We start from the raw sequence: 21,331 nt of genomic DNA, 5'->3' as shown, positions 1-21,331 counted from the left end.
TCACTGATGTGCACCCCCAGGAATTTGGTGCTGCTCGCTCTCTCCACCACAGCACCGTCGATGGTCAGTGGCAGGTGTTGGGTGTGACCTCTCCGGAAGTCAACAACAATCTCTTTGGTCTTGCTGACGTTCAGCAGGAGGCTGTTGTCCCTGCACCACGTGGTCAGATGGTCGACCTCCAACCTGTATTGAGTCTCGTCGCCCTTGGTGATGAGACCCACCAGAGTTGTGTCGTCAGCAAATTTCACTATGTGATTGTTGCTGTAGGTTGAGTGCTCCGGTCCTGCTCCTTGGCTCTTGTTAGACCTTGGATCTCCCTTTTTATCTTCATCAAGCCTTTCAGAAGCTGCCCGAAGGACCTTGTCTCTGGTACTTGCGCCTGTTCCAGTTGAAATTGCTGTCAGAGGTTCTGGTTTAGAGCTGGCCTTCCCACAAATGAAACAATCTCTCCATATTTGAAATGATGTTGTTTCAGCCTTACTCAGCCTTCTTGGTGCAGATGTGCTCTCACTCTCAACATTTGCAACTTGCTGCTGCTCACTGATTTTTGTCTTACTGCAGTAGTTCGCTCTACATGATACATGGTATGAAACTTTGATATTGGAGGAAATATCATCTGTATATGGAGCCAGAGTTTTATGGACATCACCATCTCTCTCTCTGCTGAGCAAGGGTAAGTATGCGTTGGAGGCCTTCTACTGTGGGGTTTTGGACATAGGGATCTTTTTTCTTGCCCTTTTCAAAATCCAATGCCTGTAAGACATTCTCCATAATTCAAAAGACTAGTGAAAAGGAAAAATGTTATACATTTCAGAATTTTCATTGAAATGCAAATAAAGTTGAATTACACATGCAACATTGGTCAGAGGGCTAAGTACTTTCTTAGCTAGGGAAAGTAGTTTCTACAACTAACTGTTTAGCTACTTAGGGGTGAAGTAAGCAGTGTAGGCTCTACTGTCCACTGCTGGTCTGGACAGACAAAAGCTAACAATATTATTTTCCATTATTCAGTAATGACTTGACCAAAACAAAATTCAAGTGAATATAAATATTTTAATAAAGGTGTTCCATCCCAATGTTAACCTGATTCAATTGGATCTGTGTTTCATATGAATTGTTTAATACTGGGACATATGAAATGTATCATTATTAAATGTAAATATAGAGCAGCACTTACCTTATGTAACTTACCTTGCAGTAACAATGAATTTGTCAACATTCTTCTCACCACTGATAATGTGATTTGGACTTGAGACTGTATTTTGCCAGTTTTCCGTTTTCTTTCATTTTGGACACCTCATACATCAAACACCCTAATTCGTCATACTATATTTATATATTTGGTATTGTTGGATTCAGTACAACCCCACCTTTCCAACAAGCCATCATATGTGTTTCTATGATAATCCCTGGCAAAGCAGCCACAAAGTAAATGAAAACATTCTGCATAGATATTAATTTTTTGCATGTCCGCTTATTTTAGGTGTATGTTTACATGTCTCTACTCATTCCATACATTAAGATATTCACATCCAGTCTTTTCTAGTAGGTAAAGCAACTTCCTGACTATAAACATGCCAAGTTTCAAAGGTCTCAGAGCTTGTGTGATTGATCTGCACTAATTTACATGCCTTAACTCCAATACGGACAGGCTATATTTTAGTTCTTTTTTGGTTTTGGGGTGTATAACAATATCTGTTAATTTAACAATCTTAGCAGTAAAATATTTTTAGCTAAGAATCCATTTCATATATGGGAGACCTTAGAGATGAGGAAAAACATTGTTGGGTTTAGTTCTACCTCCGGTAGGGGTATCTAAAAAAATTGGGGCCATTGTCACTAGCCTAAATAGCCAGATGAATGTCGTTCCGCTTAGCTCCGCCTAGCTTCACTCACATCCATCTGGGACCTCTTCCATTGAGAGTGATTTCTGCAACCAACTTTATGGTTCAGCCAATCAGGATGCAGGGCGGGAGTTTCATAGATGTGACATAGCGTAGAAGCGACTGTGAGACTGTTATCAGTGTCACGGGTTGGCTTCGATGTGAGTGGTTGAAGTAGCACGTCAATAGATGACGGACAAGTGGCTTATTCAATCATATGCAAGCATTTTTTGATTAGGCCCAGCCTTCTGAAGCAACACTTCAATGGATCGGTTCCAGATGGATGAGTGGAGCTAGGCGGAGCGAAATTCATCTGGATATTGTCAGGTTACTGTAGTGTATACCGGAGTAAGCTCTGTAGTGGTTGATCAATGAAAAATACTGACTCTATGGCTTATTGGATGTGTTTTAATGCAGAAAAAGACCCTGGGGTCAATTTTCGCTCAAGTTACACTTTAAGTGACCTTGCGTTTGAGAAAGGTGCTATATAAATGCAACTTATTGTTAGGGGTCCAAGCAGAGAGCTGTGGGAATCCTATTGTTTTTGTTCTCATTTTTGGAGCAACTGGCTACAGCGCCCATACCACATTCGGGTCCACATACCCACAGGAACCAGGGTTCAAGTCACCCCATCTCTCTCCCACTTGCTTCCTGTCACTCTCTTCCCTGTCCTGATTTTGAAAAATACTGCGATAATACCGACAACCAAAATAATCGTCATGTTAAATTTTCATACTGTATTGTGTACCAGGCACACATTTTCACATATGGTCATGGATTACCTAGTCCTAGTCTAAAAGCTCTTTTTAATGGAAATTGTCATTGACATTTTCTAGGACTCTGCGTTATCCTTGGATGGCTGATAGAGTGTATGGTGATATCTCAAGTTGGAATGGGTATGATTAATCGACGATCGATAATTGATTATTAAGAATTTCGCAGATCACGTTAATTTGTTATCGATTAAACTAATGCAGGTTGCGTTGTGTAGTATGAGTCTTGAAGCAATGAAATGAATTTCACTGTATGGCAGCAATTAAACATTTTACCAACCGGGGGCAATATTTGACGCCATAGTCAGTTACCTGCAAGTTTCCGTTTTGATTTCAAAAGTAGGCCTAATCATGAAGAGGTCATGGCAAAGTGTGGCGTGCGACCATTTTGATTTAAAAAAATAACGACTTAGTTCACTGCAAACACTGTGATGCCGTGTATAAGTAGCCTACAATATGGCCACGACTCAAATGATGTAGACTAGGCTACCACTTAACGTGCATCCGACCCTGGTTAATGTCTCTGGTGGTGCATCCTGCTCTCAGTCTCAAGACGGCGGATTCCTAAAGAAATGCAAGCACCCACCACATAAGTGTACATTGTACAGTCACTCGAAGAGCTGTAAACAGTGTTGTAAGGCTGCGTGTACAAATCCGCTTGGAGCTCCAGTGGAATTTTGATTTCGTGACGAGGACTCCCAAATGTCCAGTTTAACTGCCACAAATTGTTCTTCTTGTAATAAAGATCTCATCGAGGAAAAACACAATGTATTTATGTATTTCCATTGCATTTTGAATTTATAAAAAGTGAAATAAATAATGAATTTTAATATAAAAATATTAAATGATTAATCGATAGTCAATCGTTAATTCTCCCGACGATCGACTAAGAAAATTTTATCGAATGTCCATCCCTAATCTCAAGCACTCATCGACCTGAAAAATTTTACCTGGCCACATTTCATAAAAATTCTGGGAACCTGATGAATCTATTGTTGTTACTTGTGCCTGGCCATATTGTTGTTATAAAAATGTATCTAAATTATTATATTATAGTGCATCAGCAACACCAGAGAGATGTTCAAACAGAGGGAGAGGGGCATCACTCCTGGTAATGTTGACACCACTGCATCTTGTCCACAGCCAGGTAATTCAGCATTCACTCCTGTTCAATGCAACTGCAGTTATAAAAAAGAGTATACTGACCGCTGCAGTATTCTAATACTTCCAATGCATTCAGGCTGATAGAATTAACATATTTGAAAAGGGGTGGTCATGTAACCATGGCATCTCAAAAAGCCAGCATACTGTAAGTCTATGAATTAATATATTTGATCAGGAAGTATGGAAGTATGGAAGTACCTGCTATTTGTAAACATTTACAAGTTGTTAAGTAACCTCGTGTTAAGAAGCCATGTAGGATGTCACATACTGTAAATACATTTTTATGGAATGAAGTTGTTAAATGTGTCATGGTATCAAACTTAATATGTACAGTAACAGCAAAGGAATACTTACTCGCATACAGTCCAACTACATTCTATTTCTTCATCTTACCTGCATGCAATAAATAATTGTCATCTGTCCTCTCTGTCTTTTCTACACTGTCTGTCCTAAGGCCTTAAAATGATTTGTTTAGGCTACGCCTACATTATTGCGAATTCCGTTTTGTAATGGATTCCATTATCGAATTTGATCTACGTCCACAGTAAGACCGAATCCAAAATTATGACAAATGTACAGTCAACAACTATGGATATGGTGGACGAAATAGTCACCACATAATAGCAATACATACAATACATAATAGTTTACGTTAGCGAGCAAGTGGTAAGTGAACAAACGATCTACATTTATTTGTCAAATATACAGTTATAATAGTATACAGAGTCTTTGAACTAAGTTGCATATAAATCCATTTCCATTCACCACTATTGGAGTTCAAAAGACTGTCGTGGAGAATTTCTTTACTTCTACAGAAGGAGCACATGGCCATTTTCAGGTGATAAGAGCACAATGAATCGGGGAAGGAAACAATCGTCACACTATCAATTGTCCACACTAATTCGCAAAGCCTGTGTCTTCAAATGAATACAGGGTCGACAGCAGATTCTAATCTTTACGTTTCAGGAGCTTGAATACAATCGAGTATTCGACAGCGATGCGTAAAGAAGGTCTGTCTGATTCAAAGGAATCCACAATAATGTAGACATAGCCTTAGTCAGTGTTGTTGTCTGCAACCTCTGTGCTTGCTGCTACCTTTTATGAACATCTGTCCCATTCTGTCTCTATGCTTCAGGGCGATTGCAAAGCCCTTTTCTATCTAAGCTGCAATGTGAGCCAGATAGGCCACCATCATCCTTTCGCCAACCAATCCTGATGCCTGCCACATCTGTCACATCTGTACCTGACACAGGTACACAGTGTGTTTGTCTCTCTGTTCTCTCTTCACAACTTCAGTGCATTCACACTTACCCATGAATATGGTCAGACCCTTTCCAACGCTGCCTAATGAATTGGTAAAGTACTTCTGTACTTCTGGTTCTGATATACCAGGTACCACTTAAAGTTAAAAAATAACATGTTGTGTTTTCATGCATTTGTAATGGAAATGTGTGTGTGAAATTCTAGTGAGTAATGTTTGGGTCAATGAATGCCAGTGGGGACCATTCAGCATGTGACCTCATGATCAAAATAACTTGTTATCCGCAACCCGAGGGGCTTAATGTTTCTATATTTGCATAGTACTATGTACGCTTTCTTTTTGGTTCAGAAGCTATGATGTTTATGGAACAATTGGGGATCTCAGGACTGCACTCGGCAGGGGAAGAAAGGAAATAGAATGATTGTGCTTCTTTAATGTAGCAATGTTTGCAAGACAGAAATTAGAGTAAAATAGTGTTTAAAATAGAGAACAGTTTTGACTGTGTATGGTTGACACAGCAGATGCTCATTAGAGGATTACAGTGATCGAGAGTGGACATAGAGCTGGACCATCAGCTTAAAACGTATAAACTGTTTGTAAGCAATCTACCGGTGCTATCTGATGGCTACAAAAAACGTAATAACTAGTTACGTAAATGGTATATGACGAATTTACAATATGTTTTTCAGTGACCATTAAATACTTCTAAGTAATCTACTAATCTTATCTAAGGATAGTAAATAGCTAAAAAAAACACAATTAGGGCCCTATCATGACATTCTAAAGTGCATCGTCACTCGTCAAAAGTCTTCAAATTTAGTAGGATGTCCAGTTCACATTGGGAGGGGTTTCGCTATCAAAAGTGGAGCGCATGGCGTAGGTCTTTTAATCAGTCATATGGGTGTGTTTGGGGCGTAACATCATTTTAAACCAATCTGTCAGACATCTGTCATTCCCTTCAATGGCGCAACGCGCGATATGTCAAATAAATGCATCGGTATTTTGGCATTCAAAGACGCATTTGAAGGAGGCTGCTTGCGAGACCGTATAGAATAGTCATTCTTAAACCATGCTTTACTAAAACCTAGCATAGCCTTCACGCATTTGCACTCGTCTATTTGAACTCATTGGCAAAGTGAAACTAACTTCACCAAGGAGTCAGTCAACGACAAGACAGTTATATGCAGTTACTTTCACTATTGACTGACAATGGGTTACCACCGAAAACATAGGCTGGAAAAAGCAACACTTACCCTAATATTGCTCAAATGACTGAATAAAACAACATTTATCCTGCAGAGGAGTTGCTTATATCTCGTGACAGTGCGTCTTCAGCTGTGCTCCATACGTGTCTCTCGCCTCTCCCCTAATCACTTTTAACCGTCATTACCAATTTGCAAATGATGGTGAATAACTACTCATCATGAGATGTACAGTATTTTGTAATATCTTTGTTCTAATTATGTTTCCCATTGTAATCGTGCAATTTGTAATGTTTTGCATGGACGTGCGCTGGTGTGCGTTCATGAATGATAGAAGGATGGTGCGTGCACCTACCAATATGACTTGACATGCGCTCTTAAAATAGCATATGAACAACTCGCCATTGACTTCTGACCAGGTTTAGGTGGTGTATGATAGCGATTTTTAGACAATGCGCTAGTCCCCTCCCTAGGTTGTTAATTGCCACACCCCTGGGCGCAATGCTTAAAAAATAAACGTGCAAAATACCGAATTCAACTTTGCGCGGGTGAATAACGGACTTTACGCCATGCGCTGGTGACCCAAAATACAGCCCATAGTAATTATACCTTGTCAATGGTTTGTTCTCGCATCTTCTCCAAAGGGTGCAGCAATGTCACAATATTCACAATAGTCCACAATATATATATATATATATATTGTCTACAGTCTCATCTCGACAAATAATACAAACACAAAAAGGAAGTTTAAGGTAGTCATGCTGCCAGAAACCATTTTTTCTCGTGAATTGTTACCTGTCTGTAATGGCTATTGACCTGTAGGGGTTACAAAAAACGTTTGACTTTTAAATGTTTCTAAAAATGGAGATCTAGCGTTTTGGAACTCTTCATACGGAGCTTACATGCCTACTATACGTCACAAAATATAATTGCGTCCCATCAGCAAACAAAGGTTAACCCCTGCATGAAGGACCCCAGTGATGGATTAAGCACGTGTGTGTGTGTGTGTGTGGGGCACCCTGGGATGGGAGAAGTACGGCTGGTGGTTGCGTGAGGAATGTCATTGTGCGTGAAGCGCATGGGCACATTTCCCGAAGGAGAGGGTAGTGTGATGGAGTGCCTTCACTATATTTGAGTATGCCTTCTGATTGCCATACCAACGAGCCTGGCTCTTTGGCATTGCGGTCAAGCTGCAGGTTTAATACCCCGGAGACCAAGTCGAGGCCAGGTGGGGTCACTGCTCTCTAGCTTCGCTACACCTTTCCATTTCCCTTATCTGTTTTATGTCTTTATCTCTTCATATGTTTCTCCTTCTTCTATTTGCTTTCCTTCTCCTATCCCCTTTATGTATGTGTTAAATCAGTGGTTCTCAAACTTTTTACAATGAGTACCACCTCAGAAAAAACAATGAGTACCACCATTATGACCGGCTTTAAATTTAACTATGTAGTTAACACAGAAGGTGCTTAAGTCGCCACTAGCACTTGTGCCATTGTTGCCAACTGCTCTGCTGCTCGACATATTCACCGCACTTCTCTTTTTAATACTTCCTGTTTAGAGCCTTGATGGCAACATCCATCATGCTTCCTTTGCCATCACAACTTAGCTTGTCAACCACTTGCTAATGCTCCAAACAGTTTTAACTAGCCTTCACTAACTTCAGTGATTGTGTGGTTTTCTACTATATTATATACAGTATATTTTGAATTTAATCAAAGTGATTATTTCTTCTTTATAAAATAAAATCCCAAGTACTCCCTGAGTACCACTAGAGGGGGTCTGCGTCTCATACAGTATGAGAACCACTGTGTTAAATAACTTAATTATGCTAAAATATACCTATGGTAATGTACGAATGTTTCCTTTTTGTTCAGCTTACATTCTTTTGTTGTCTTTTTTGTTTATGCATGTATTTAGAGCTGAATGTGAAAGATGAACCCAACCACGAAAGTAAGGTTGTCACCCTCAAGACAGAAAGTGAAGGTAGGATCACAGACTTACAGTGGGCATCGCTTTCAAATGGCCACTTCAGTCGCGCATTACGAGGCGTGAAGCTGCGTGAAGCTTTAGTACCACTTTCAGCCACTGTGCGTCGCTCTGCTACTGTACATCGCTCTGTCAGTAGCCTGACTGCCGCCCCCTCTGAAAAAGCAGGAGGCTACCAAACATAATTGTTACCGAGAGGAATCCCAGCCTACGAATTCAATAACAAAATAAATCATGCATAATTAAACATTACCTCGATTAAGGCTACTTGGGTATGGCTTAAGGCTTGACTACACGGTGGTAGCGAAAATCGAAATCTGCTATGTTATTGTCAGTGTTGGGGGCAATGCAACTACGCAAATCAAAACAGTGTCTTAATTTGGCCTACTTCTTGACTGCAATGTAGTCAATTGACTGCTTGACATGTCATTTTTATTTTTCTGTACAATAAACAAATACATCTGCTTTATGCCGCAGAATTACATTCATATTTGGCTGACTGCAGACGCGCCACTTCCCTCCCGATATTCCAAGATTAAGATAGTAGCCTATACAAAAAGCATACTATCATAAAAATTCGTTAAAACGAATAGCTATTTGCAATTTGACAAAACACTGGTCCTCATTTTGCGAATGCGAGGACGATATGAGCCTGTTGCATTTAGTTAGATGTCCGAGTCACGCATGTTTGAAAACCACTGGCTCGTAATCACAATAATTTAACACACGACAGTTGGATAGCCTACTTCATCATGTCCCCATGCCTACATTTTTGTGAGTAGCATAGAGATTGTTAAAAACAATAAAGTAGCCTATGTCTCTCCGTTTGGGACATCGAAAACTTATATTTTTAATAGGGTAGACTACCGTCGGAGATGCTGACTGGCAAAGGCCTCGGGATAACACGTTATCTCCACTATCATCAGTCATGCCCCTTGATCAAAGTGGGGAATTAAATAAAAGTTTGAGAACCACTGGCTTAACAAGTTACCTACAGTCCAGAGCAATATTCTGATGATCGGCGATGATATCGGCAAATGTTTGTTTTCCGAAGTAAGAATTTCACTTGACCATGCACCTTCGACAATGAATAGCTCATTACACTTGTTAGGCTACTGTTAAACGTAGGCCTAACTGGTATCATTACAAACATTATTCTGTGTCCTAAAACTGGCATATTTTATGGCATTGTGTTATGTAAATTCGTTGCAAAATCTAGAGAAATGTGTGAGGTGGTCAGCGGGGGACAATTGAGACACACATTGGATTGTGTTATTACTTGAACATTCCACACATATCCACAGCTGTGGTAGGCCTATCAGGGGCAGGCGGATTACTGTTAGCGCAGGCTTTATATAAAATTCTTCAACAGAAGGCCTCGAATGCAGGCTTGCCCTGTGGTTTGGGCAGCCTACAGTAAATAACAGACCCGCCACAATGTGCGGTATGATGCTTTTTTACGAGCAAGATGTTTTTGGTGCCCTACGCACACTGCATGTTCTTAAATAACAATGATCATCAGTAATATTCGACCATTCATTTGTGTAAATGGGCAAGCGTGACCACCTTGATTGGCTGATGATTGTAACGCGGGCTTGATTCCAAACACCTCCCTTACGATAATGAGTGACAGGTGACAGGTCTTAGAATGCGTGCGCTCAGTGCTTAATTTGTAAAGTGGGAGGTGCCGGAGCGCATAGGGGGGGTGGATCCGGCGACTCAAAACGGGGATTTGAGGTTACGGACCAACAACAAAAAAACCTGCGTACATAGCTCTGACTAAAAAAAACTAAACAACGCGGTGTGTACACCAGGGCAATGTTTATTAACTTCAGAACTTGCAACACTGCACTTCATGGGTGTAAAATGTAAAAAATTTAAATAAAAAAACAGCAATTATCCATTATAATGCGCGGCTATCGATGCAAAACTGCTGGCAGAGCATCTCAACTTCTCTCTCCCCGAACAGCGCGTCACCCTCCTGTGGCCAATATTGTGGATAAAGCACTTTCTAATCCTCGATTAGCTTGTTGTATCCTGTTTGGTCTTTCCCCTATTTCTAAAGACTAATAAGAAAGATATTAACATTGAACACTACACAAACAGTAATTTATTTATTTTATTTTTTTAGGCGATTTATTTTTTATATTGACGTAAGAGTTGACGGATCCAATAAAAAAACTTTCCGGATCCAACGTCGGAGGTGCCGGAACATGTTCCGGCGTGTTCCGGCTCAAATTAAGCCCTGCGTGCGCTACACAAGAACGGAAGATGATGAATAACTGGGGCCGTAGGCTATTCAGAAAGGCTTTTATCTTACCACTAGGAGTAGGCTACTCCTAAATCGCACTAAAAGATTTTAGCTTGGAGTTCTCTTAAAAGTTATTCACAAAGCCTTTCAGACAACTCCTAAACTAGGAGTGAGTCTTCGTTGCTATAGATGACGTCATTACTCATGCACGAGCTTGACTGAAGTGACCACCTTGATTGGCTGACGATTGTAACGCGGGAATGATTCCAAACACCTCCCTTCCGATGATGAGTGACAGGTGACAGGCCGGAGAATGCGTGCGCTACACAAGTAGTGAGAAGGACGGAAGATGATTAATAACTGAATAAAAAGGCCTAGCCTAAATGAATAAAGAGTAAGGCAAAACAAATAGCCTAGTAGCCTAATGAAACATAGGCCTATGGATTGATGCAGTACCTTTGCAACATTATTAAATTAATCTGTCACCATATGCCTAGGCTACGTTTGCAAAGAGAACATTTTAATTTGATTCACAATGAAATGTTACATTTAATTTACATGTTAACATTTTGGTTGTTGTTGGTGGCGTTATTGCATTCCTTTTATGAATGCAAAATTGTTCCCTCGCGATTGGAAGCTCATGTTGCCACATAGCGCATTTCAAAACATCGCAGCGTAAAATGCCACAAAAAGCTGTTTATGAATAGGTCTTAGTGAGTTAGGAGTCCTCTCGAATTCTTTTAAGCTGTCCCAGACTTTTAGGTGCTACTTTTAGGTCTAAAATACTTCGTGAATTACTTTTTTGTGAAAAAAATTAGGAGTCCTAAAGTTAGGAGTGATACGCCCATTATTTTTAGGAGTGGCTCCTAAATTCGCCAGTTAGGAGCTACTTTTAGCCTTAAAATTCTTTGTGAATACGGCCCCTGAATAAAAAGGCCTAGCCTAAATGAATCAAGAATAAGGCAAAACAAATAGCCTAGTAGCCTAATGAAACATACGGATTGATGTAGTATCTTTGTAACATTATTACATTATTCTGTTACTATGCCTACGTTTGCAAAAGAGAAAATTTTAATTTGATGCACAATAATGTTACATTTAATTTACATTTTGACAATGATTAGCCTAGTTTTGGTTGTTGTTGGTGGCGTTATTGCATGTTAGTTATGCCTACAATACAAAATTGCTTCCTCACTATTGAAAGCTGCATAGGATTTCAAAACACGGCAAAATGCCGCAGGTTTGTGAATAGGTCTGTGAGTTCTTTTAAGCTGTCAGAGGTGGGAAGGTGTGATTTGTTGGGGGGAAGGGCCGGATTAACTGGTCACAAATGTCTGATGGCCCCCCTTCCCCCCCAGCCAACGTGAATCGGGTGGTCAGTTAATAGGCTGAAGATTTTTCCTGCCATCTAAGGCAGCGGTCCCCAACCACCGGGCCGCGGCCCGTAACCGGGCCGTAGCCTACGACATGAGTTTTAAAAAAATGCATGCAAACTAAACTCAATTTAATTCGCAATAATGTCACGTTTTTACATGGCATAGGCCTATATGCAGTTGTTTGATTGCACGCATGTTTGCATTTGGCAAGGTCTATTTTCTTACGTCTGTCCCGCCTTCAACACTTTACATATTGCCTTCAGCGCTGCGCAGCCTCAGGTCAGCTCACTTCACTTGATCAGTTCTTGGCTAACGGTAGTCACACGAAGTTAGCTAAACTGCTAGAATGAGCAACAAAAAACAAGCATCTTTTAGCAGACACTGGCCAGGGTGTTTAAGTTGCGAGAGCCGCTGCAGAGATTTCTTACAGAAAAAAAGTCACCGTTAGCTGCACATTTTAGTGATGAGGACTGGGTGTCAAAACTCGCTATACCTATGTGGCATATTCGGGTTGCTTAATGACCTCAACCTGCCTCTCCAGGGGAGAATGACGACAGATAAAGTCGCTGCATTTAAAGCCAAGCTTGATTTGTGGGGACAAATGGGGACGGGGTGTATTTGATATGTTCCAAACAGTAGTGGGGGTTTTGGGAGAGACTGAGGCAGGGCCCTTTCTCTTGCAGCTGGTGCGCGATCACCTTGTTGCGCTTTCAAATGAGTTTGAGCGTTAGGCTACTTCCCATCCTCCAAAGATCCACGGCAAACCAATGAGTGGGTCCGCAACCCATTTGTCAATATCCCGAATAGTCCTAACATGTCAGCGCAGGAGGAAGAGCAGTTGATCGAAATTGCAAATGACGGTGGTCTTAGAGGGTGTCACTGTCTTGTTGCAGGGAAACAAGCACAGGGCTCCCACTGATTATATTCGTAATGCACGTTTAGTTCCCATGTTTTGTTCCCATATTTTGTTAAGCATGTTCACACTTGATAGATGTAGCTTCAAATTGTTCAATTTTCATAGTTCATATTGTTCCATTTTCACTTCTTCAAGTTCACGTTTTTCACGTTTTAAGAGTTCGTTACCGTCACTGTTCATACATAACTGGAGCTAGTTCTTTTCAAGTAATGCATGCACAACACATATGGAACATGGAACCCCCAACCCCCCCCCCACGGTCCGTGGAAAAAAAATGGGAATCAAACCGGTCCATGGTACGTAAAAGGTTGGGGACCCTGATCTAAGGCACGAGCGCATCTGTGAGGCCAAGCCTCACCAAGTAGCTCGTTTGTTCACAACTAACATTCCATTTAATTAAACTGCTTTAGTTAACGCAACGCAATCAACACAATACAGACACCGCTTCTCTCGCGTCAGTCACTGACAGTAGCCTAGAATAAATGCATGGGGAAAAACACTTCCCCATGACAAAGACATCGTAAAACACTGAAAGTTAATATTTTGTCACTAGCAACATATCGGAACTCCCCCTATTACCGTCGGTCCCGTATTTCCACCGTCTTGCGTGTAGGCCTACGTGTCACTTATATCCATTTTTATACAAACCAAGACAGCGGGCTCCTAAAGAGACGCAACCACCCACACCATAGGTGTATCTAAATTAGCTATGTACCAAAAACGACATTTTACCGTGACTCAAAGAGCTGTAAACAGTGTTGTAAGGCTGCGTGTACACAACCGCTTGGAGCTCCAGTGGAATTTTAATTTCACGACAAGAATTCTCGGTCTAACCGTCCATGTGCCGTTAAAAACCAAACCAGATTTTGTTCAAATCTACACACCTATGGCTACTGAAAAATGTAAGGTTAATTTAGCAAATGTTATTTTGAAGTGTTAAAAAACATCGTTGTTTTAGAATTTCTGAACAAAAGTGGTGATAATTGGGAGTGTTACATACATCTGTCCTTTGTCAAATGTGTTATGTTCCAGTAGCCTAATTCTGCTGCATAAAGTTGTATGTTTATGACATTCAAGCAAGGAAAACGATGATTTGAAGACATCTGTTTCGTTGGAAGGGCAAGGGGTAGCAACAGGGCAACACAGAGACAGGCCCGATGGCAGGGTTGTTATGAGAGTATTAAAATCTGGGATAGCCTATTCTACGGCAAGACAGCGGGGGAAAGTTAAAATACGTGATAAACATGGAACAAGTTGGCATGCATTGTTTCGGTCCCCATGCACAGGGATTATTTGTCATATTATTAATCACATATGATTATTTGTGAAATTGTGCAAACAGGCGCAACACATTTGAAAAGGAAGGACTGGTAGCATGCAAGCTCACGAAAGATTGATTTAAGAACGTTATCACAGTGTGTGGCTGTGGCGCAAAGCAGCGCGGGCGGAAGACATGCGACAATTGGCAAGGGGAGGGTCATGTCTTTTTTAACAATTCTGTCGGAGGGTCATTGAACAATTTCTAGCAGGCAAGGGAGGGTCATGCAACTTTTGACTGAAGCACTCAAAATTCCTCCGGTGGCCCCTTCAATAAATAACGAACAGTCCCTAGATTGTTGCTGGGCTATATGTCTTGGTTCATGTCCGTTCACAACTCATTGCCGTCAAACGCGTAGCCTATCTCGCGGTTGCATCCATTACAAACAAACATGCAATGTGAACGTCTGGGATTGGGAAGAGCACTAAATGCTCTACTGAATAAGCACGAAGTCAAACCTTTAAATGAAAAACACTCTTTAATAATCAAAAAAATAAACCGCTAATGAAGTAAACTTGTGACCTTAAAAAATCGTTTATCGCCTGTAACTCCGTGATAACAGGACGTAACAGGAAGGCATTTGGCTGAGCAACGGAGGTTAATATGCTCTATATTTTGTACAAATGATGTCTGTCTATCATCGTTGCACTCGGAGAAAACCAGAATGTTTAATTTGTCCTGCATTTCTTCTACGGCTGCAAACGGGATTCACTCGCAGTTAACCAAATATTTCTTTATTAGGGCAGGGCAGGCATATTTCTGGCTATTAAATTATTTCTAAACCAGTCTGATAAAGTCTGTAGTGAAGTCTGTGTAGGGTTTTCCAGGCTCCATTTCTTTTTACGAGACACCCTGCTCACTTGAGCCATCTACCGGTTGTTTGGGTTGTTGCAGCGTCTCACTGGGAAAATACAAATTAAAGTCGCGTGATCCCACGCGCGGACCGCGAGTGAAGCTGGCCAAGTCGAAGCACTGCCCACTGTACACACACACACACACACACACACACACACACACATACACACACACACACACACACACAGTGGTGGATGCTGCTCTTTGAAATAGGGGAAGCTGTTATCAAATTAATATTAAAGTACTATATTATTCTTTGAGGGTTGAAGTTATCCCAAAACCCAGTTTAGACCAAACATTGGCTACATTTGGCTCACAGCTCTACGAGTCAGCCAGATGCCTTTAGGGGGAGTTGAAATAGACTATTAGATCATTTTTCGGCGTGCATCTGCCTTGCTGTTTTATTCTGAATCTCTCCTTGTGTAGAAGACCATCAAATCGCTTTAAACATTCAAGTAAACAATATAGTCCGGATCGAAATTTGAGAAATAGGCCCAGGAAAAAATGTAGTAGGCATTTTTGAGGAAAAGTACCTTGTATTGTGTCGTGATGATTTTTAGGTGCCGAATCCATTTCTGCTGTAGCCTGGGTGTTCCCATGCTGCCTTGCGCGCGATTTGATTCACGCTGCTAAGGCAGCCTGGAGACCATGGAGCAAATTTTCGCCTGAGATAGGGGACCAATCACAGAACAAGGGGGAAAGCAAGACGATGATGAGCTATGCACAGACGAATTTGATAGACATCCGTGGCACCCAATAAACGGATCTGGGCATTTTTTTCAAATACGAGAAAATTAACGCTTTGTTCCCAGACCACGTCTCATTAAGAAGTGGTGGCGCTAGCCAGGCTATTTCTGCTGTATAACAAGCTATAAAAGTTACTGTTTAGTCATAAATAATAAAAAGAAAATGACTGCCCAAAACCGTCTTTAACCCATTTGAAGTCCAAGTCAAGAAAGAACCAACCAAAAGTGTGTAGTACAGTTAAAATCTTAAGTTTATTAAAACAATACTGTACATTTACAGGTTCTTAAAACATGTAAATGATGGAAAATCTAACGGTTATGAATATATTTTCAGTTCTTTCATGGAGAACATGAAACGTTATCCAATCATGTGACAAACTGTACCCTTATATTGATACAGTAACCTACAGTTCCTCATTAGAGACAATGGACAATCATGTCTTGTCCTAAACTGCCATCAGAGTGTGCCACATATAAGGCTAGCAGTCATGAACACAAGCAGCGAGTCTAGCTGTGGTGGCCGTACTTACCAGGAGTCAACAACACAGAGCAGGCAGAGTCCTGTCAAGATCTTAGTGTCTCAACTGTCTTCATGGGGCGAGGCCTGAAGAAGCAGCTATCGATCCTGGTGTCGTCCGCAAGCAGTAATGCTTTACTACACTTTTGATTTGAGTTGGCAGATTTCAATTCCAGTACATATTTCTAGAGACAGTTTCCTGAAAAGAATTGTTTTTCACATTCTAAAACATTTCAGTAACACTTACCTACATCAAACTCTCCAGATGTATTCCTATCTATGTTGTGCTAAGGTATGTACCAATGTTTAAATACTAATGACAGCAATATTTGATTTATTGAATGATGGAGATATCCAGAATGAAACATTAATTTTGAAGTTGTCTTCATCCAGTGTTCAGATTTCAGTTTTTGGAAATGTATGCAAATTAGTGCATAAAGCATAATTTGCATAGAGAATCATTTCAATAACATTTCAGAAAACTTGCAATACAAAAAAAATACTGGTATTAATGTAAGTAACCAACTGGGAAAGTTTCATGGTGATATCTATACATTTAAATGTTCACCCTACTCACCTGTACTATCTCGCCTATTACAATACACATATTGTTTCAATAACAACTAGACTGCATTTCCGGCGGGAACTGCGAAAGTGTGCTTGCCCTGGTCCGGTCACCAACGTGAGCAGACAGTGACATACGCTATGCTGAACCTGGCTTGATCCAAGCATTCTAACAGTGCCTTTCAGTGTTGGAGCAGTGGCAATACCTCAAAAGCTCTATTCAACTATTGCCTTGCGGGGTGAATGCGGTTCGTTGGCTTTTACCTGTGGCCTGCCTTCGAATTTAGCTTCTATGACTACAATCAAATCAATAAAATAAAACAACAGCAGTGATTGGCTGCAAAAATAAATAATGTCACGCATCTTGCACCTCTCAAACTGGGCTATCAGGTAACCTAGAGAAAAATTTGAAATTATGAAATATGACTAAGGCATTAAAATGCTGCTTGTTTGTCAGGATACTTTTTCACTGATTTATTTTAAAAATATGAGCTATGAGTGTGAATGTTATATATTCCATCCCCTAATTCTGTTTTACTGGTTTATTTGACAAATAATCTATATGGATTTGCTCTATAAAGACCTTATGTCTGTTTGGGATTGTTTTGAGAGCCTATTGATGTATCTCAGAATAAAGGAATGTCCACAACATTAGTGATGGGTTTTTTTTGTGTGTGTGAATGTATTTTACTTAACTCATTGAATGTAGCTGGATACTCATGAACGCATGTCTCTAATAGACACAATAGGAGTAATTTTAGCAATACCGTATTTTGTGTGGCCCATAACGACCCAGTGGATCATGAAAATGTGCCAAAATTCACATTCCTTGCTTGTTGTTGATACATTAATCCCATTCAGATTGCCACTTATCTGAGATGTAAGAGTTCAGTATTGGTTTAAGGTCTGGGGCAGGGATTTGACATTCTGTGACTTCTTCATTGAGGGCTTGCTTAGCAGCACTGTCCGCTTTCTCATTTCCCCTCTGACCAACATGGCCTGGGACCCAGCAAAAAACTACACTCAAGTTCTGGTTCTTTAGACGTTCTAGTTGATCAAGCTCAGCTTTGGTTGTACTTTTTGCGTGACATTAAAGCCTACTGGAAATATTTTTAATTGCAATTTAATTGAATGCAATTTACTTTTACGATTAAATAAAATTAATTTATCCCTCTCACCCATAGTTTTCTATTTATTTACAAATGTACATAGGCCTTTTTGTTTTTGTTCCCTCGTGATTGTTAGACGCATTTCAAAACATCGCGACGTGAAATGCCACCACAAAACATTGTTTGTGAATCGGTCTTATTAGGAGTCCTCGCTTAAGCTGTCACAGACTCAGGCGCTACTTTTAGGTCTAAAATGCTTCCTGAATTACTCTTAGTAAAACAAAATAGGAGTCCTAAAGTTACGAGTGACGAAGTTACGAGTACAAGCATCTCATATCAAATGACCATGGCATTACGCTAAGCAACATAAATCTCATAACGTTACAGCAACATCTCCTCCCTATGACCTAGCTAGCTAGCTTCTAGCCACAAAGAAATGAATGATGTTAAAATCTCCGCTTAGCATTCTAATAACAGAAGGGGCACATTTATGTGGACCACTACAACATGACTCATTATGTCTGTAACGTTAACTGTATAAAACACTTACTTTTCATAAAGGAAGCACACCATCCAGCACATACACATGGAAACCGATATTTTAGGTACTTGGCCACGAACTCAAAACGTGTCTCTCTGAAGTTCTGTTCTAGAATCTTTGCTCTGAAGTCTTGGTTGCTAAGCAACATCAAATAAACGAATAGACAGTCTTCCAGTATTAAATGTGTATAGGGAGGGAAAGTGAAAACCAGCGCCCCAATTGGTTGCGTTCCTATCGAAGAGCAGCTCCAATGTTAAGTCCCATAGACCTATTTTAAAAAAAATACTGTGAAGCCAAATCAGCGATCTTATCCACCAAAAATATTTTCAGTGTCTATACAGTAATAATCTTCTAACTGTGAAAATGTCAGACCCTATTTTGCCTTATTTAAAAAAATCGAAATTGCTCCTTTTGTTTCATAAACGAACTACAAAAAAGCCACGTGACTTTACCCTTCGACGTTACTCACGTAGCATGGTTTGTTTATTAGCCTGGTTAGCATTGCCACTTAACACTTACTGCCAGCTCTTCATGTGAGTAGAAGCACAACACCAGTTATCCAGACATAAAGGTTATCACCACGCGGTTTACATCACCTTCCGTTATTACAAAAATATGTAAGCCAGTTAAGCAAATTCGCCGTATTGATCAGTTAGAGATTAAGCGCCCAAACCTGTGACGTCACATGCAACTGTAGTTTGTTATCATCATGTTACGACAAAAACTCAAAACAATTCAACTGATCCTAAAAATAAGGTATGACCACTTGAAGCAATAGAGGTGACCCCAGTGCCTAACATATGGAAGGCATTAAATTAAGATCCCAATGTGCACCGAGATATATTTTTTCTAAAAAAAAAAATCCCATCCCCTCTGCTAAACTCTAGGAACGCAACCACTAGATGGCGATGAGATTACTTTCCCTCCCTATACATGGATTTCTATGGAACGTCACGAAAACATGCGTGCGCAACCAAGAGGCAGAAAGCACCATAGAACAGCATAGAGCAATGCAAAAGAGCAAAAGAATAAAATGAGTTTTTGTGCTGAAAACGGCACCAATTCGAAATCACGATGGTTAGAGAATGTTAAATATCGGAATGCATGTCTTCGCCAAAAATGACAAAATACGATGTTATATTAATAATCCAAATGAACGGCAAACTTTGAAATATAGTCTGAAATGAGATGTTATTATCATTGAGACAACAGGGATATACAAAAAAAATCCGATTGTAGCTTACAGCAGCCGACTATTTAGGTTAAGTTTATAACGTTGTGGACGGCCACCAAGCGTCTTCTGCCTCACGGCTGCGCGCGCATCTAGTTTTGTTGGTAAACGGGAAACCCGTGTATACGTGTGATTACGAATGGATGTGTGTGGTTTGCAATTATAATAAACAAGAAATAACATTTCCAATAATTTCCCATGATAAATTACATAATATTTGCACCTTCCTTACTTGTGAAGCTCACACGTATTCAGTGAAATGTAATACAACGATGCCACCTAGCGTTAGGCTATTTAACATTAACGTGACATTGCTTGCTTATTCTTTCGTCAACTCCATGCTTTTAGGAAAACAATCTTTTTATCATAGTACCCTCTTCAATGAGCGATTACCAGCTCGTTTTTGTAACAGACATAGCTGTTTATTGTCCCTAGGTTTACAGAAACATCTATTCATATTAATACGTAGCCTATGGAGTGCTGCCGACCACTGTTCATTACGGCCCAGAATGCCTTGCATGTCTTTACAACAAAACAACCCAGTAAAACCTAATTTCCCATAAACATATGAATTTGCATACTTGTAACATTTTTAATAATACTCTCCCATCATGATATTTAACAATAATGAAAAATTTAATTTGAATACCGTCAATGTGAAAACAACTCTATTATGTAAGCTATATATAGCTAGTGTTCTCCTTGCTATTTCAGTTCGTAAGTCCATACTATCCCATGGCAGAGCAAGGATTTCATGATTGGGCAAGGTTGCCCGGAGACATTGTGGCTACCCAGAGACAGTGAGCATACTTGGAAGGCATTGTGTTAGAAGGTGAATGGTGAGAGTTACCAAATACCTGTAGGTGGTTTGCCAAATGATGGAAACTTTTGGAATATTTCTTTTCTTTTTTTAGCTTATGCACCCTCACACTGGAGTCCCCAGTTCATATACAAAATTTGGTAACGATATGTGACAGTGTTCCTGAGATATGGACGACTTCCTGTTTCGGAGCTTCGCCGCCGATTTCGTTTGGCTGTGACGGGCAAACGCTTTCGAAAATCAAAAATCCTTCTAGTAACTTTTGTGAGGCTTGGTCCAAGGATAATGTACATCAAGTTTCGTGGCGTTCGGACCAAATTTGTGACCTGTGAAAATTTAGTTTCGCTTTCTATTCAATCCAATATGGCGGACGAACGACACGCCCACTTGACGTCATCTTCTCGAGCAAGTTACACCGGTACTGCCCGGACGTTTTAAAGTTGGAACGGTGTCTCTGTCTCAAAGGTACGGAGCCCTCCGGGTGACATGGGGGAAAAAAACATGGGTTAGAAAAAAAAAAAAAAAGTAGTGGGGGAAAAAAAACATGAAGAAGAAAAAAAAACTTTTGCGGGATCTCATTTGCGAGATCTCGCAAAACTTTTTTTCTACTTTTGGAACTTGCTGGGCTTCCTACTTGACCCCAATAGGCCCACAAACCACCACCGCCAGATGGCAATCGTATCATGATACTCTGATTGCTCTATCACTGTTGCGTGTTGTGGGTTTTCTGGACACATTACATAGGCCTATGACAAGGGAGGGAGAGGGAGACACCTGCGTGCAGACACGCACACACAGCAGGCTACAATAAATTGCCT

The 21,331-nt window shown here is 40.4% G+C and overlaps 1 protein-coding gene across 3 annotated transcripts in view; it reads left to right on the top strand.

Annotated features, from left to right (window-relative positions):
* The window catches only part of dbnlb (drebrin-like b), a 72,208-nt gene that overhangs the window by 30,718 nt on the left and 20,159 nt on the right, over positions 1-21,331 (top strand). The window contains exons 9-11 of one of the 3 annotated variants that reach the window (XM_076270668.1): positions 3,713-3,803; positions 4,956-5,072; positions 8,201-8,266. In XM_076270668.1, the coding sequence (XP_076126783.1) occupies positions 3,713-3,803; positions 4,956-5,072; positions 8,201-8,266 (274 nt within the window). The remainder of the gene's footprint in view (positions 1-3,712; positions 3,804-4,955; positions 5,073-8,200; positions 8,267-21,331) is intronic. The other 2 variants (XM_076270670.1, XM_076270669.1) reach the window with 2 other exon arrangements.

The sequence above is a fragment of the Alosa pseudoharengus genome, unplaced genomic scaffold (genome assembly GCF_046254945.1).
Source record: "Alosa pseudoharengus isolate Yale_2024_CS ecotype anadromous, Long Island Sound unplaced genomic scaffold, YU_APseudo_1.1 YU_APseudo_1.1_scf_6, whole genome shotgun sequence".
In the NCBI taxonomy this organism is placed as follows: Eukaryota; Metazoa; Chordata; class Actinopteri; order Clupeiformes; family Clupeidae; genus Alosa; species Alosa pseudoharengus.
The sequence above is the reverse complement of the archived record's forward strand: the minus strand, read 5'-3'. Positions and strand labels throughout refer to the sequence as shown.